The 13008-nt window shown below is 37.2% G+C and overlaps 1 protein-coding gene across 1 annotated transcript in view; it reads left to right on the forward strand.

Moving 5' to 3' along the window:
- Window positions 1-13008, forward strand: part of PRMT3 (protein arginine methyltransferase 3) — a 122832-nt gene that overhangs the window by 3258 nt on the left and 106566 nt on the right. The window contains exons 4-7 of the mRNA XM_043875092.1: window positions 516-565; window positions 1197-1299; window positions 9260-9419; window positions 10678-10822. Of these exons, the coding sequence (XP_043731027.1) occupies window positions 516-565; window positions 1197-1299; window positions 9260-9419; window positions 10678-10822 (458 nt within the window). The remainder of the gene's footprint in view (window positions 1-515; window positions 566-1196; window positions 1300-9259; window positions 9420-10677; window positions 10823-13008) is intronic.

Below are 13008 nucleotides of genomic sequence, written 5' to 3' on the forward strand. Positions count from 1 at the left end.
TTCATAGGGTTGTAGAGAGTCGGACATGAGAAGTAACTTAGCACATGTTCTCGTAACAGTCTTTCTCATGACAAATAATAATTGGTTGGACATGCTATTTTCTCTCCCTTATTTTAAATGCTGCTTCATTTCTGAAAAGGTGAGAACCAGATACAAGCCTTATTGTTTTTTCATTTGTATCATTTAACTTAATGTAAAAGCTAGTATACTTTGTATATTCTGTGACTTGGCAAAATGATAGTTTGATAGATACTGTAAAAATTGGGGAATTAGAAAATTTGGCTCTAGTGTCAACTGCCAAATACTTGGTAAAATCTAAGGCCTAATTTTCCTTATTTGTATTTTTCTGAGAAGAGTTGAATTCTAAAAATTAATTTCCCATTTTCTAGAAATGCAGGGAAGGCATTTAAAAATTTGTCATCTATGGCTGTTGTCTCACCAGAGAAGCATCTCTGGAGCAGGTCAATGAAACAAAACTCATGTTGAAATAAGTGAATTTTTTTTTCCCCTTTTAGGACTTGAATTTTATGGATACATTAAACTGATAAATTTTATTAGACTTAAGGTAAGATGGTAGCTTAATTTACAATTTTGTTTAAAACCTAAAGAAATGCTGCAGTGATTATCAGTGCACTCATTTTTAAGAGAATATGAAGAACTGCTCTATAAGGAAATGTTTTAAATTTTACACTCATCATGTTGGAATTCTGGACATTAGGAACTAGCACAACATATAGCACCAGGTAAATACATGGTACTTACATGCATACATAAGTACCATATAATACATACCATACTTAAGTATGGTTTTAATTGTATGTGAGAGATGAATCAATATTATGTGTCAAAGTAATTCAGTGTCAGATAAAGAATACAGTCTTCCTATAAAATCAGAAATTTCTGATTTCTAGTGTGATTTTTAAGTGCTTTAGTTGCTCTTTTTTTAAACACTTAGTTCTGGTCAGTTGATATTTATATTGCCATTTCCCCCAAATCCAAACAGTATAAAACTGCACTGAAACAATTAAGCAATCATTCAGTCAAGTTAATGAAATGGCAGGTTAACACAGATTCATTTTAAACAGCAATTGTGTGTTAATGTAGACATGCTTTCCTTTTTTGTTTAATTTTCTTTTGGTAAGGGGATTGTGTGATTATGTGCAGTGAAAAAATAATGCAATTGATTTTATTTCCAGAATCCTACAGTTGAATATATGAACTCCATATATAACCCAGTGCCTTGGGAGAAAGAAGAGTATTTAAAGCCTGTACTAGAAGATGACCTTTTACTTCAATTTGGTAAGCTGAACATATGGTATCTACTTTAAAGTAGGGTCATTTGTTATGGCAGAATAGTGGTTAGGTTTTATAGGAGATATGTTATCTCCTTGATTCTCAAAAGATATGGGTAGTTGGTTTCAGTAGGTAAGTTAAGTCACTTGAAAAGTGAGTCACGCCAGCAGTTACCAGGGAGGGCTATGAGCTTGGGATAAACATTGTGTACAAGATGTTTGGAAACATAGGAACATTTAAGAGAGTAGTTTTTCGTTGGCAGACTAATTTTTAATGTAACTCAAATTGATAACTTTTAAATCTAAAAAAATTTAAATCAGATGAAATATTTAATAGATTTAAGTAAATTGAGCAGTATTTGCTGCTTTTACCTCATCATCAGATAATTGACTTTTCTTAAGATACCTAATTTACAGAGTAGTTGTTTTGGTGCAGAGCAGACCATGCAGATTCTCATGGGCTTACCCATGTACACTAACTAAATCAGCCTGCCTTGTGGCGGGTTCACTCATTTATTGACCGTAGCTTTCTTTCTGAGTTATTTGCTCTGTGCTTTGGTTCATTCCTTATTGAACTGGAATCCTGTGAAAATTCACTTTGCTTCTTACTCATCCTTTATAGATCTAATTTATTGGAGTTCGTGATTTATTATTATTATTTTTAAGTTTATACTTTCTTTCATGTTCTGTGCCAGCTGGGTGACATAGAGGGCTTGCTGTCTTTAGATCAGCAAGACTGGTCTAAATAGACACACACCATCACAGATAGTAGTTTGACAGTGTATATTTGAGCAGTTCTCTGAAAAGTGAGAACTGTGGGAAACCACTCATTTCCCTAAGAAGTACCATTAACGGGAGTTGTATGGCAGTGTGATGCTATGGAAAGAACCTTAAGGTATGATTCAGGGACTGTGTGACCCTGGACAAAGCACTTACGCTTTCTGTGTTTAAGTCTTCATCTGCAAAATGAGAACTGGGGCCAGATTTCCAACTTTATTTCTAATTCTAAAATTTGGTGAGGCCTAGGTTGATTCTTTCTTGTTTTTATAACCTCTCTCAAATTTTATTTTCTCCTCAGAAGTGACCAAAGTGATCTCTCTGATACATGACGAAATGCCCACTAGGTGGTCTTCATGACACCCTAAACTCAAATTGAACACTCACAGGTTAACCAGTAGTATGTTAAATTCTGTGGAAACCTAACCAATGAGTCCTTCTTGTAGAGAGCCCATAATCTAATAGTAGGTGTGTTTTGTTTTTGAGTGAGTTACCTGTATTGTATTAATAATGTATGGTGGAATCTAGTAAGTTCCCTGAGAAGTAGGAAATACAGGGCAGCTCAGAAGAGAAAGCAGTTACTCAGATCAGCAGATGCTGAGTGCTGTGTGCTGAGTACTGAGTACTGTGGACGCAGACCAGTATTGAACTCTTTACTTTCCAAAGGTGTGTACACTTAGTACCTGTCAGGGTAAGTGCCTAATGACCGAGAATTTGTTATTACTAGTAAATAGATTCTAAGGAGTTAGATGAAGAAGTCATGACTGAGGTTTGGAACAGTTAAAAGGCCTAGGGAAGGAAGTGGACCTTGAACTGGGTATGCTCATTAGTGTACTGTTTGCATCTCTCAAAGGATCTGTGGGCTTCCCTGGTGGGCCCTCGTTAGGACTCCATGCTTCCCCTGCAAGGGGCACAGGTTCAGTCCCTGGTTGGGAAACTAAGATCCTGCAGCCAAAACAAAAAAGCCTCACAAAGGATCTGTGCTCCTGGCTGTTGGTGGAGAGAGATGGAAGAGAAGGTCTTCATTCCCCTGCCTCTTGGCTTGGTGACCGACCTTTTCACCTCCACTGCCCTTCAGTAAATATTTATTGAGCGTCTGCTTTGTATTTTGGCTTTTGAGGATATAAAGATGACTAAATTTAAAAAGATGACTAAGAAAATAAGTGATGAATGTATAGTGTAAGAGGGGAGAAGTAACTATACGATGGAGAAACCTGGCAAACACTACCATAGCCAGGTAATCAAGGTTAGCATCATCAATAATAAGTCATGTTGATAGTATGAGCCCTTTGTATGATGTGATGAAAATAACACTTTACTTCAGTGGTCTTCCCTCGAGACCAGTAACCTCAGTATAACCATGAAAAGCCATCGGACAGACACAAAGTGAGGGACATTGTACAGAGTGTCTGGCCAATACTCCTGAAAACTGTCCATGTTGTTAAAAACAAGGAAAGCCTGAAAAACTGTCATAGCCAAGAAGGGTTTAAGCTAAACACATGTAGTATTCTGGGTGAAATTTTGTAACAGAAAGGGGACATTAGGGAAAAACTAATGAAATCTGAGTGAATAAAATGGAGTTTAGTCAATTTTTTTTTTAAGTATGGTATAGAATTTGAAACATATTCCACAAGGGGTTAATATCCATTTCGTATAAAAGACTTCTTAAAAATTAAGGGACAGAGGATCAAACAATTGATGGAACAATGGAGAAAGATACGTGGTTGGACTGTAGAACAAAAAAAGGTATAAAAATAACCCAACAGCAAGTTACCATTTCTCACTTCCTAGACTGGTAAAGATTTTTATAGCGCCGTCTGTTGACCAGGCCATGGAGAGATAGGCACTGTCATACACTGCTAGTAGAATCAGATTTGACAGTACCTCACAAACCTGGACGTGAACTTTTAAACTGAGCAGTTTCTCTCGTAAGAATTGGTCTTGAAAATGGCCAGTCCTGGTGTCTGAGTGATTCCCTGGGCCCAGCAAAGGGACCAAGTTTCCAGAGCCTTGAAGACAAGGGGTAACACCCCAAAATATGGACTCATTTTCCACTCTACCTTCATTGGCCGAGCAGCTGCCAAGAACAAAGGTCGCATCTCCCGATACCTGGCAAACAAATGCAGTATTGCCTCACGAATCGATTGCTTCTCTGAGGTGCCCACCAGTGTTTTTGGGGAGAAGCTTCGAGAACAAGTTGAGGAGTGGTTGTCCTTCTATGAGACTGGAGAGATTCCCCGAAAGAAGCTGGATGCCATGAAGGAGGCAGTGGTTCAGGCAGAGGAAGCGGCTGCTGAGATTACTAGGAAGCTCCAGAAACAGGAGAAGAAACGCTTGAAGAAGGAAAAGAAAAGGCTGGCTGCAATTGCCCTGGCTTCTTCAGAAAATAGCAGTGCCCTGGAGGAGTGTGAGGAGACAAGTGAAAGACCCAAAAAGAAGAAAAAGCAAAAGCCCCAGGAGGGTCTTCAGGAGAATGGAATGGAAGACCCATCTGTCTCTTTTTCCAAACCCAAAAAAAAGAAATCTTTTTCCAAGGAAGAGCTAGTTAGTAGTGATCTTGAAGAGACAGCCGGTACTGGAAGTCTTCCCAAGAGGAAGAAATTTTTTCCCAAAGAGGTAACAGTTACTGACCCTGATGAATCAGAAAACAAGACGGTCCCCAAGAAAATGCGTAAATTGTCCAAGGAGGAGCCACTCAGCAGTGGACCTGAAGAGGCTGCTGCCAGCAAGAGCAGTGGCTCCAAGAAAAAGAAAAAACTCCGAAAGCTATCCCAGGAAAGTTAGAATGGACATCTTCCTAGTGGGACATAACTTACAGAGGTATTCCCCATCCCATCCCCTAGAGCCCAATAAAAATAAAAACAAAAAAAAAAGAAAAGAATTGGTCTTGAAGATACACCTCCAACGCTCTGAAAATACATAGAAAACATGGTTCTTCATTGCAGCATTGTAATTCCACGATGTTGAGAACAGCCTAACTGTCCACAAATGGGAGAGTGGTTGAACAAACTGGCACGTCCATACCACGCAGTAGTAATCCTGTCTTAGCGTGAGCGGAGCTGGTGCAGAATGCTGTCCAGGACAGCTGTCTTTTTTGTTGTTTTCATTTCTGTTTTGTAATTTTTTGGTTGCTCTCTGTGTCATGTGGGATCCTAGTTCCCTGAACAGGGATCAAACCTGCACCCCCTGCATTGGAAGCACAGAGTCTTAATCATTGGACTGCTAGGGGAGTCCCAAGATGTAGTGTCAAATGAGAAAGGCAAAGCTCAGGAGCATCTAGTATGATGCTCTTCTTGTAGGAGAGATTTGAGAAAATGCTTATGTGTCTGGTCACTTTTGCGAATGAAGTGCAGGAAGGATAAACTGGAAACTGAGATTGGCTGCTTGGATTTGTGGGACAGACATGGAAGCAGAGAGCAGAGGCTGCGGTGACAGGTGAGGGGTGACGCCGTCACTGGGTGGGTCTTTGTGCAGCTCTGACCTCAGGATCGTAGTCAGGTTTTATAGCCTTCACATCATTAAAGAAACCAGCAGTGATGAGGCTGAATGGGTATGAGGGTGGTGTTGGTGTGAGGTGGAATGCAAGCACTAACAGATGGACTAAACCGTGATACAAAGGAATAATGTAACCCTACTGCAGCGGGGGTGGGGGGGGAAGAACTCCATGAGACCTTGACTGGATGTTGTGCTGAGGCTACAGAGAAAAAGAACTACATCAGTGCTATAATCCAGTAAGAAAAGAAATTTCTTGTGTGGGGGTGCTCTGTGTGTGTGTGAATGTGTGTGTACTCAGTTGCTCTGTCATGTCCAACTCTTCGTGACCCCATGATCTGTAGTCTGTCAGGCTCCTCTCTCCATGGGATTTTCCAGGAAAGAATACTGGAGTGGGTTGCAATTTCCTTCTCCAGGGGATCTTCCCAACCTCGGGATTGAACCCGTGTCTCCTGCATTGGTAGGCAGATTCATTACCACTGGCAACATGGGATGCGCTTCTTGGAGGGTATGGATTAACAATTCTGACACTTCTCACATATGCCAGAATGGAAGAAGTAAGTTAATATGAATAAGAGCCAGGTTTTTCATTGTTGGAGAAGGAAGTTGAATTGAAGGATGAAATGAATCTTGTGATGACAGATTAGAATCAGAAGTCCAAATTCACAGTATTTCTTATATAGGCAGACAGATACAGAAATACAGATGTGTGTGCATATAGACAGAGAAGTATAGATGTGAGTGGATTAGTATAATACATATTTATATATTGTCTAGCTCTGCTGAAGGGCCTAGAAAAATGTCAGTATGAGCATCCCTCATGTCCAAACCTTGATTTACAATCCTTTATTAATATAAGGTGCCAGGGGTCCTGAGAGAGGTGATTGATTCCATGATAAGGCAGGGAAAAAGGGAAAATACAAGATAAACCTGGGACATCTTGTTCCAGAAAGTAAGGAAGTACTTAAGAAAAGGTGAAAAGAGGAGACTTACCTAAAGAACACAGGAAGCCAACCTGAAGGAGCTCCTAATGGACAAAACTGGAAGAATTTGATTGACACAGAAAATGACAGTGTTGAGTTTTAACCCTTAGGATAATATAAATGTCCATGAATTCATACTGACATGAATAATCAAATAAATGGGGAAGAATTAGCTCCACTTTAGCATAGAATTTCTATTAATAAATGTTGGAGAAGAGAGAAAAAATCAGCATTAGGCAATGACTGCAGTAGTAACTTGCCGAGAAGAGCCACCCATGGATGCTAAGATTAGTAGTGAAAACTTAGGTGGGTGCGATAGGATTTGCATAGTTCAAAGTATCTCCCCCAAGAAATCTGTTAAAAGGAGACGTTAACTTTTGTGGAAAAACCAAGCAGACCCCACCACAACTGAGTGATCAAGGTTAACATCACCAGTAATAAGCATATTGACATCATGAGCCCCGTTGTGTAATACTTTGAGGAGACAGCATTGTTTCTCTGTTGTCTTTGCCAAAAGTGTATAACCTCATTCCAATAATGAAAAAATCATCAGACAACCCCAGGTTGAGGGACATTGTACAGAATTACTGATGAGTATTCTTCACAAGTGTCAAGATACAGTTATTGGGCACATTTTTGTATAAATGGGTCACAGTGCTAGTATTTTTCTTCAGATCTTTTATGTCTTTGTGGAGTTTTAAAAATCTGCCGCTATCAATTGTTGATTGAGGTGTATTTGAATCCCTGACTGTGATTGGAGGATTTTCTGCTTTTACCATTAATTCTGTCAGCTTTTGCTTCATGTATTTTGAAACTCTCTTGTGAGATTTATTCTCATTTATAATTGTTAGGTCTTCCTGATAAACTGACTATCTTTTGTGGTAGTTTCCAGCTGCCAAGATGGAGTGTCCAGGTGATTTGCACTTCCTAAGACAGAATGTAGATGTGGCACTTCTTCCTGAGTGTGGTTAGGACTTTGAATTAGACTGTTTTGATATACTGTAGATATGAGTGTTAATGTTTACTGAATCCTTTCTCATTTTCAAAGCTATACACTTAACCTTTAATTTGTAATTATCTGTGTACAACAGGCCTACTGTATCCAGGAGTTCTGCCTCTTTGGATTCAACCAACTTTGGATCAAAAATATTCAGGAAAAAAAATTCCAGAAAAAAAAAATTTTGAGTTTGCTGCCCAGTGGCAACTACTTACATTGTATTTACAACTATTTGTATAGCATGTATATTGTGCTAGTTACTGTAAGGAATCTAGAGATGATTTAAAATGCTGAGTGTAAATTGCCATTTTATACAGGGACTTGAGCATCTGTGGGTTTTGGTATCTGAGGGAGATCCTGAAACAGAGCCCCTGCAGATACCAAGGGACAACTGTATTATTAATAAAGTTTTTATTCTGACTAACTTAGTGCAGCAGAAAGCAAAATAGAGAAACTAGCTGAAACAAGCCAATTTCTTTGTTCAGTGCTTTAACAAGGTGGTTTGCAAACAGTTCAAAGAATTTTGAAGACAAGATACACAATGCGAGTTGTAGTGGGAAGTAGAGAAATGGTACCACCATCCTTTAACAGTTTGGCAGTATTTTGTTGCTGTTGTTAATTTTGGGTGAATTAAATAGTAGATGAATCTATAGTTTTTTAAAGCAAAGAGTCAGTGTTCTGCTAGACTGATTATCCTGCACTGCTTTTATAACAAGTTCAATTTAGGCGTTAGTCTTTATATAATATTATTGTGAAAAACTTAGTATTTTGTCCCAATTCTAAAGAATTGTTGCGAGTAAAGACTGAGTGGGGGGATAAAGTCCTGCTTCCCTCAGTGCTGCTCTGAGGAGACGGTATAATACCTGCATTGTTTTTATTGCTTTAGGTTGATGTGAAAGTTAATTAGACTGGTCAATGGACATTGCAGTTTTGTACAACTCACTAGCTCCGCATATTAATTTCTGTTTGCAGAATTAATGATTTACATATATTAACTTCTGTAGCAGAAGTTACTAATTTACATACAGTGAAATTAAATTTAAATCAATTTTTAATAATATTAGGATATTTAACAATATCAGCACTGAGACAGTGTATAGATTGCATACCCCCTTACCCAAGATGAAAAACTCAGTGAGTGTACAGAATTCCTCACCTCCATGTTGTCCTTAAGGAATATCCAGATGTAATACTTGTTTTTCTACAGGTAAAGACCCAGAGACTAGAGGTGGCCCTCTAGTGATGGCAGGAACATGGGCTAGAAAGGCAGGCAAGAGTTTGGATCAACGTTCCCTCATTAAACAACTATGTGACTTTGGGCCAGTCAATTTCTCTGAAATTTATTTTTCCCATGTTTTAAAACAGGGATAAATGTTTATATTTTAGGTTTGTTTTGAAGATGAAATGAGATGTAATACATGAATTTGAAAGATACCCGATCAATAAATACTAGCATTTTTTTCCCTTCTACTTTTTTTGCTTTGTCCTGGGTTTGATTCAGTGCAGTTACTATTTGTGTGTTCAGTTTAGCCAACTAGACTAACAGCATGTTCTTTATAAACCCAAAACAATTTGGATATTAAATAGTTAAACGTACTTGTACTAATTATTCTCAGTTGGCTGCGTAATAGGCACTTAGTATATGTTTACTTGTAACACATGTGTACCTGCTTTGTTGTTATAAGACGGCCTGAAAATGATGTCCGTTTACTTTTTAGACGTAGAAGATCTTTATGAGCCGGTGTCAGCCCCGTTCTCCTATCCCAATGGGCTCAGTGAAAATGCATCTCTGGTTGAGAAATTGAAGCACATGGAAGCCAGGGCACTATCTGCTGAAGCTGCATTGGCTGGAGCACGTGAGGACCTGCAAAAAATGAAGTAATTTATCAATCTTACAGAAAATTAATGGTTTAGATCCCTCAAATAATACAGTTCAAGGTGAAATACAGTAAAATATTTCATGCACTAGAAAGCACAGTGTAGATATTTAATTTTAGTAATATTGAGGATATGCAATATTTTTGTATATTGTGGCTACAACTGATTAACATAAAATTCTATTTTCATATACTTCTATATAATTACTTTTATATTAATGGTAATTGTTCTCAGGAGTGTTTTCCTCTTGAGTGCGTTTGTTACTTAATACTACCTTCTTTTAAATTACCTTCTTTCTAATAGCTTTCTCCACTTGCCTTTTCTTCTCCTAGGCTTTTTAAAGTATAGGGATTAATACATTTTACATTTTGGGAAATACACAGGTGAAATGTTTGTTTTTAAAGAATCAAATGATAATTATGGTGAAGTATGTAATCAGAAAACTAGCTCCATAAAATGGTTTTCTACAGTGCGTAAATTAGCATTCTGCTGGCTTAGTACTTGTCAGAATTTTACATGTATACAGATCACCTGGGTAACGCAATAGACTACAGATTCTGATTTAGGAGGCCTTGAATAGATAAGAGTCTGAGATTCTGGAGGTATATATACCTCCAGCTTAACCTGTTAGATTTGTAAGTTGATTGCTACTGCCTGAGTACCCATTTAATGGTTTGCCAGAATGTCCAGCAGGAAAAATAGTCAAGCGGATTGTAGTTTCCCTTCCCTTTTTCTGATATTTTATGTTGAATAACCTAGTAACCAAGAACTCTCTTATCTGCCTCTTTACACTTCTTTCCCATGTATACCTTATAGGTTCCTGATGTGTTGTGATCAGAGGGGAAACTGAGTTTTAGAGCCTGAGTGGATGGTGTTGGTGTGTGTAAATAATTTCCAGTTTGTATCTGCTTTCTGCCCGTATAACCTTTCCATGATATAATAAGATTTTGGAATAGTAGAAATAATAAAGTGAACAGAGTCATAGTATGCTTATTTTGTTCGGTCGGAAGGTATCAACAGCCATAATTTGCAGTTGGCTATGCTTTTGTGCTTTGCAGAAGGAATGCTTCCAACTGGGTTTGAATATGCCTGTTGCTTAAAATCCAGCAGGGGGAGCTTTTCGTTGCTTAAGATAGAGCGTGATTTAGAGGCTCATCACACTCCACACTCCCTTTCTACCTCTCCCTCAGCCTCTAGCCTTTCCTTTTTTCATGGTCCAATAAACTTGTCTCAAGGGTGTATTTCAAATTGATTACAGACAATTTGCTCAGGATTTTGTGATGAACGCAGATGTCAGAGCCTGCCCGTCATCTACCACTGCCAATGCAGACCTCCCGGAGGATGAGGACGGTGTTTATTTCAGCTCCTACGGGCATTATGGGATACACGAAGAAATGCTCAAGGTTAGAAAAGAGCACAGATGTGCCAACTCCATCCTGAAGGAAAGATAGAGTGAAACTGGTTCTTAACACACATGCTGTGGTAGAATTGCCTTTTTTTTTGAGAACTGCTTTTTAGATCTTTTTGGTACTTGATAGCTCATCTTACGTTGAAAAGATTATAGAAGCATCAGAATTACTATAAATTCTACTTAAGATCATTGTTAATCTTTATGAGATTACTTTTGCTTAAAACAGAAAAATGGGAAAAATTCCTAATGATTTTAGGCTTCTCAAGAGCAACTTTTAAATAGGAAGAAATAAATTATATGTTTGCCTTTTAATGTGTGAAGGAGAAATTAGTGTTTTAATTAGCAGTACTGTCATTAGTTTGGGCAAAGAATAATTCTTTGGTACAAAGTTGTAGGTAATTCTCACAGTTATAGCATGACTTTTTTACATTTGAAATCAATGATAGAATTTCCTAAATCAGATCAGATACTTGAATTTGGTTGGTTTTAATTTTTATAATGGTAATATTTATATAAACTATAAGTAGATTTCTAGCTGTACCTGGTATAATAGATACATTTTATCATCTATTATAGATTATGAAATAGCAAAGTGTAATTTTTTAATTTAGTAAAAGTGAAAATATCTAACAAATGTTGGAGTTTAAAAATTATTGAAAAATTTAGATGTTTATCTCTGTGAATTTTAGTTGTCACTACCTTTTTTTTTCTTTCTTAAAACCAACAAAAGAAAAATCCCCTTTGAATCCTTCCTCAGAAGATTGATTTATTTTACGGAAGCCTAAAGACTGTGTTCCTTGAAACATACCTATTTAAAATAACCAGGGATATTTAATAACACGTATATATTTTGTTGAGTCAGTTTTGCAGGATCGCAGAGTTGGAGGTTTGCTGATTAATAGTAACTAATTATTTGGAGTCTTTTAAAGCAATGTCATGTCATTTCTTTACTACTGACTTGTCAGGGTTGGTTGTGCTTTTTGTTGTTACTTGGGTAGTTGCATAGGATTGCAAATAACAGTTATAAGTAAGAAATTATTTTAAGTCCAGGATGAATTTATTTAAAAGAAATGGATATACACCGTTTTCCTCGTTAAAATTAATTTTACTGTGTCTAGAATATTTTCTTTAAAGGAGTTTTTCTTAGCCCATGTTTGTCATTTTAAATCACCCCATCGGTTTCAATGCCATGAACCTTTAATGTTTTTGATAGGGAAATTGTATTGGGTTTTTTAGACTGGTAAGTTACCGAGACGCCTAGAAGATAGTACATCTGAGTGCTCTCGGTTCAGTCGTCTGGGAATCCAGTTTGGATTTATTTCCAAATCTCTCTCCTGGACCCTTGTAGCTATATTTCAGTAACTAGAGGATCTTCATACCTGATGGAGTATCTTTAAGTCCTTTTGATGTACCTTAAGAAGTTCCAGCTGAAAGTTACCAGTGCCATCTTTTCTCTTTTAGATCTGGAATCACTTAAGAAATCTTATTAATATAATTTGCCATGCCTTAATTCCCCTTAGCTGATATACAGTGTAACTACCTCTCCTTGGATCATAGGAAATATGGATATAGTTTATTCAGAAAGACTATTTGTCCATTTTATATTTTGCTAAGTTACATACTGTGGACAGATATGAAATGTGCCTTATGTCACGCAATATTTCTTCTGTTTCCTATCAAAACAATTTTTAGCACATATAATTTGTTCAGGGTTGTGCTACTACCAGAGTCTCACATGATCTTTACAAATCATTTAAAATTGAGAAGCCATACATACAGGACACTTATTTTTATGCTTAGAATTGCCTTGCTTTTATAAAAATATTATTTGGATTTTTTGTTGCTTAGTCTCAGATACAGTATTTTAATGACACTATTTTGGATATGCCTTATTTAATGATTATAAGTAAGGATAGTTTGTAATCTTATTTTCCAGAATCAAGATGAAGGTAACTTGGAATTCCAGAGATATAATTGATAGCAGAATAGATGACATGAACTTTCAAAATCCTTCACCACTTTATCTTTCTGAAAGGAGTTGTTGCTGATGTTTTAAATCTGACATGTATCACACTGTTCCCCCCCCCCAAAGAAAAACATTGTTTATCCCGGTGAACATTTATCCAGATTATTAGTACCATTAAATAATTTTTCTTCATTTTCCTCATTGTATTTGTA

Source organism: Cervus elaphus, chromosome 2, assembly GCF_910594005.1.
Source record: "Cervus elaphus chromosome 2, mCerEla1.1, whole genome shotgun sequence".
NCBI classification, from domain to species: domain Eukaryota; kingdom Metazoa; phylum Chordata; class Mammalia; order Artiodactyla; family Cervidae; genus Cervus; species Cervus elaphus.